This window comes from Callospermophilus lateralis, chromosome 1, assembly GCF_048772815.1.
Source record: "Callospermophilus lateralis isolate mCalLat2 chromosome 1, mCalLat2.hap1, whole genome shotgun sequence".
In the NCBI taxonomy this organism is placed as follows: Eukaryota; Metazoa; Chordata; class Mammalia; order Rodentia; family Sciuridae; genus Callospermophilus; species Callospermophilus lateralis.
Genome location: NC_135305.1, coordinates 213,158,983 through 213,164,221, shown reverse-complemented (window position 1 = coordinate 213,164,221; position 5,239 = coordinate 213,158,983). Strand labels below are relative to the sequence as shown.

The following is a 5,239-nucleotide window of genomic DNA, read 5'->3' as shown; positions in this document are numbered from 1 at the left end:
ATGGAAAATGAACTAACTTAATAAGTGAAGATGAGTATGCCAAAGAGTTTTACGTTACAAATATTTTACAACTTGTAAAGAAGAAGTCAACAGGATGGCTGTCGACCTATTTCAATTTGTTAAGATCCTTTGCTTAGGGTTGGAGTGTATTCCCTCTCATTCTATTTTTTTTTTGATTCTTTAGTTTTTTTTTAACTGATTTTGCATGTTGTCCCTAGTTTCATTTATATAAGCACAGCACATAAGTGAAGATGTATCTGTGGGGAGTTACTGAAAGTCCACAGATTCTGATGTTTTCCAATAGACCAGTGTTTGTTATTGGGCTTCTGGCAGTGTTTTTCATTCTGAAAGATGTGACTCAACATTCAGATATTTCTTGACTTGTGAATACTTGCTTTAAAGAAAATTCTGCACTCCTTGCACTAATAAGTCAACTTTTCAACATAATTCCAACTTATTTTCATGTCTCTCTTAGGTCTCTGTGCCTCTTGATTTTCCATGATTCAATGTAGGCTTTGCTCCTCATTATTTTACTGGAGATTACATCCACCATGCACAAGTATATTGGAGTTTGTTTCTCTATAGATAAGAAAGATTCAATCATAACTTTTTACTCTACTTCCTTATATTTTATTTCCAAGGCTTTAGCAATTTATTTTTACATTTTCTTGCTAGTACACTTTTTTGATCATTATGCAACATTTTCATGTATCAAAACAAAACAATATGCCCCATAAACATATAATTAGTATGTCTAACATGCATAAAAAATTTTAAAAAGCCCCAAACCCAAGAACAATCATGAAATGACACATACAAAACAAGCAAAGTAAAAAGATAAGGAAGTAGAGTAAGGACTTAAGGAGATTGAAAGGATAATTACCCTGATTTGATCATCACACAGCACATACATGTATGGAATGATCACATATGGTGAGAAAAGGCCTGCCTTATCTGCAACATAACCAGGGACAAGCCAATAGGGAAAGGGGCAGAACTAGGGAAGACAGATCTGCTATTTCATATTCAAAGTTCCCCACTTTGCTTCAGGTAGATATCTCCTCTTGTGAATTGCTGATTTTTGACCTTTGGTCATTTTTTTTCTTTTGAAATGTATGGTCTGTCAGGTTCCTTGACACAAGGAAGAGGAAGACTGGGAGTGACAGAGGAGTGAAAAGGGAGGTACTGGGGACTAAAGTGGAGCAAAATAGATTCCCTGCATGTGACATTGTTTCAAAGTGACCCCGACAGAGCTGTGGCTGTGGTCCAGTGGCAGAGAGCTTGCAAAGCAGGTGTGGGCACTGGGTTCAATTCTCAGTACCACATAAGAATAAATAAGTAAAATACAGGTATTTCGACCATCTACAACTAAAAATATTTAATGACCCCCAATTATGCATCACTGCAATGCAATGAAAACATTTAAAATGTAGATGAAGAACATGATGTCACCACTTTGGAGTTTTTGGGTAAATGTATTTTGCTGCTTATGATTTTTTGCTGGGCACTCAGCGAGGGTCACTGGGTTTGGAATGCTGCCAGGACCAAGAAAGCTTTTCCTCCTGGAGAAGAGACACCTGGGCTTGCAAGGTCCTGTTCCTGGGTCCACGTCAGCTTGCTCTGTCTCTGCCCTCACCTCTTCATTTTCTGTCCATCCCTTTGCCTTCTCTCTCCTTTTCTCTCACTCCTCATCCTTCTCTATTTCTCTTCCTCCCTCTATTGACGGCACAGTTTTTATGCTCCTTTTCAAACAGGGGAAGAAGAGCAGCAGTCTTTTTTTTATTTCTTTTATACACGACAAGAGTGGAATGCATTACATTCATAATTATCCATTCACAGCACAAATTTTCATAACTCTGTGTATAAAGTATGTTCATGCCAAATTATGCCGTTATACATAAGCTCTCTCATTGATTTTTTTTGCATTACGATTCTTAATACACCTTTATACCACAATTTGTCATATATCTGTTTGTATATAAGGTGGGTTCACTCATTTGTTCATGTAAAGATTGTAGAGTGGACTCTCCAGGTACCCTGTCCACATTCTTCAGACAAAAGACAAACTCGGCTTGTTTTTGTGAAGCTCACAGCCTTGTAAGGGTGATTGGTGCTGAGAGGCCATGGCAGAAATCAGGCTATGAGAGTGTGTGAGTGTGTGTGTTTGCCTCATGGAGGGCTCAGAAAAGGGGACCTGATCTTATATATTCCAGGGTGATTCTTATCAGCTAGAGGCCAGAACTTAACCCTCAGGTGGTAGCAAGGAGGAAATGCTTTTGCAATCCACAGAATGTGTTTGCAGCAAATCTAAGGGCAAGAGGTTCAGAGTATGGACAAAAGACTCCCTGTACCTTGGAGCCTCAGAGAGCAATGCGACCAGATCATTCTTTGATATTCTCTGACACCATCTCTCATCACTCTCACTCTTTTCCCTACCCCTTGCCAGCAGATTTCTTTTAAGCCTCAGTTTTTTTAAACAAGCATGTTCCTTAGGATCTGTGCATTGACTGTCCCCACAGTGAAGACCATACTGCTGAGGGACTTGTGGCACCTGCCCTGTTTTCCTTGTGGTCTCTGTTTAGATGCCCCTCTTCCTGCTGGTTTTCCCTGCATTGCTATAAAATTACAACTTCCTCTCTGCTCTTTCTTTTTCCTCTTAGTACCCATCACCATGGGACATATTAGGTGATTTTAACCATTTTTGCTTATGTTCTTTCCCTCTCTTTGGATAATGGGGATTTCTTTGTTTTAACTCATACAGATTACTCATCCAAGGCGTGGAACATAGTTGGTACTCAGTAATTAGTTATTGCTTTATTTTAATTGACATATAATTATACAAGTTCACAAAATAGCTTTATCCTTACATATCTGTATAAATTGCATATTATTGGCTTAATTTTCTCAAAATATAAATAATATGATTGGCTTAATTTTCTGAAACATTTATCATTTCTCTGTGACAAACATTCAAAGTCCTCCCCTCTATATATTTTTTAAAAGGTAACATGTTATTTTTAACTATAATTAGCCTACTGTACAGTACATCACCAGAAGCTATTCCTCTTCTCTTACTGTATTTTTTCCCCTTGAGGAGCTTCTCCTATTCCATTGGGACCAAAATGCACCTCAGCTTCTGTGACCATCATGCTATGCTGACATTCTATGAGATCAAATTTCTCAGAATCCACACAGGAATGATATCATGCAGCTTTAGTGTTCCTGTTCCTGGCTGATTTCACTTCATAACTGTCCCTCAGGTTCATCTATCTTATCTCCAATGCTAAGATTCATCATTTTATTAATAGCTGAATATTATTCCACTGTGTATCTGTATGGCCAATAGCCTTAAGAAATATGCTCAAAATTGCTTAACTATCTGGTAAATGCTAATCAAAGTCTAATTCCAGTTGGAATGTCTATTATCAAAAAGAGCAAGGATATCAAGAGATAGTGAGTATGTGGAGAAAAAAAAATGAATACTGACCTAGAGTTGGCAGAAATGCAAGTTATTGAAGCCATTATGGAAAACATTATGGAGAATCCACAAAAAATATGAAATACAGTTATCACTTGATGCAGCAATCCTGTTACTGGGTATGTGGCCAAAGAAAACGAAATGGCTATTTTGAAGAGATCTGCCCTTCCACGTTGACTGATGCACAATTCACTGTAGCCAAGACACAGAAACAACCAAAGTGTTCATGAGGAGTGCTCAATTTATACTGCTCAAAGGCCTGATTAACTTTCTCATTAGAATTCTGAAATGCATAACTTGCTAGTGAAACCTTCAGAATGAAACAGAAATTCCTCAACAGAGGTGGCACAAGATCCCTTAGGGGACAAGAGCCACAAATGTTCTATAGAAGTTATGTTTTTCCCTTTCTCTTAGCTTTTCTTGCTTTCTTTTCTGAGGTATAGGGATGGTAACCAGGGCCTTGCATATGTTAGGTAACCAATCCAACACGAGCTACACACTCATCACTGAAATTTTTATTTACACCAAAATATGCAGTGTTTCATTCCAATGATGTAAGTAATATCTGTCTATGAAAGATTAGTTATGCTCTTTTTCTCATTTCTGATAGTCACATGCATTTGGAACCAGGGAATGATACTCAACATTTAGAATTCCTTCTTCTGGGACTTGCAGAGGACCCAGAACTGAAGTCCCTCCTCTTCGGACTTTTCCTGTCCATGTACCTGGTCACTGTGGTGGGGAACCTGCTCATCATCCTGGCCACCATCTCAGACTCCCACCTGCACACACCCATGTACTTCTTCCTCTCCAACCTGTCCTTTGTGGACATCTGCTTCACCTCCACCACCATCCCCAAGATGCTGGTGAACATCCAGACACAGAGCAAGGCCATTCCCTACGCAGGCTGCATCACCCAGATTCACTTTTTTGTACTCTTTGCTGGATTGGATGATTTCCTTTTGAGTGTGATGGCCTATGACCGGTTTGTGGCCATCTGTCACCCCCTGCACTACATGGTCATCATGAACTGCAGGCTCTGTGGATTGCTGGTTCTGGTGTCCTGGGGTTTGAGTTTCCTACATGCATTGTTACAAAGCTTAATGACGTTGCGGCTATCCTTCTGCACAGACTTGGAAATCCCACACTTTTTCTGTGAACTTAACCAGGTGGTCCAGCGTGCCTGCTCTGACAACTTTCTCAATGAGGTGGTGTTATATTTTGCTGCTGTCTTGCTGGGAGGTGTCCCCCTCACTGGCATCCTTTACTCTTACTGCAAGATCGGGTCCTCCATTCGTGCAATCTCATCAGCTCAGGGCAAGTACAAAGCCTTCTCCACTTGTGCGTCCCACCTCTCTGTGGTCTCCTTATTTTATGGCACAAGCCTAGGTGTGTACCTCAGTTCTTCTATGACCCCAGACTCACGCTCAATTGCAACTGCTTCAATGATGTACACTGTGGTCACCCCCATGCTGAACCCCTTCATCTACAGTCTGAGGAACAAGGACATCAAGAGTGCTCTGAGAAGACTCTGTGACACAGGAAGATAAAAGTGTTAATTGTGCTGAGACTGAATAAGTGTCTATGATTGCAGGGCTCAGAGCCTCAGAATCAGAATCCGGGATTCTTTACCAGAATGTGGAAGCAGGACTTGGCCCTTCTATGCTAACACAGAGTTTCCATTTTTTGATTTCAACTTCGACATAGAATCCCACTACATCTTTCACTCTGTTACATATACGATCACTATGAAATCCAACC

General features: G+C 40.0%; 1 protein-coding gene across 1 annotated transcript; it reads left to right on the top strand.

Moving 5' to 3' along the window:
• The first annotated feature begins 4,092 nt into the window (after positions 1-4,092).
• On the top strand, positions 4,093-5,028 carry LOC143386810 (olfactory receptor 7A5-like). The gene has a single exon (XM_076841638.2). It carries the CDS (start codon positions 4,093-4,095, stop codon positions 5,026-5,028), a length of 936 nt encoding a protein of 311 aa, XP_076697753.2.
• Positions 5,029-5,239: the final 211 nt, after the last annotated feature.

Excerpts from the sequence above, each read along its gene's own strand:
- LOC143386810 (XM_076841638.2), top strand. The coding sequence starts at position 4,093 with ATGCATTTGGAACCAGGGAATGATACTCAACATTTAGAATTCCTTCTT.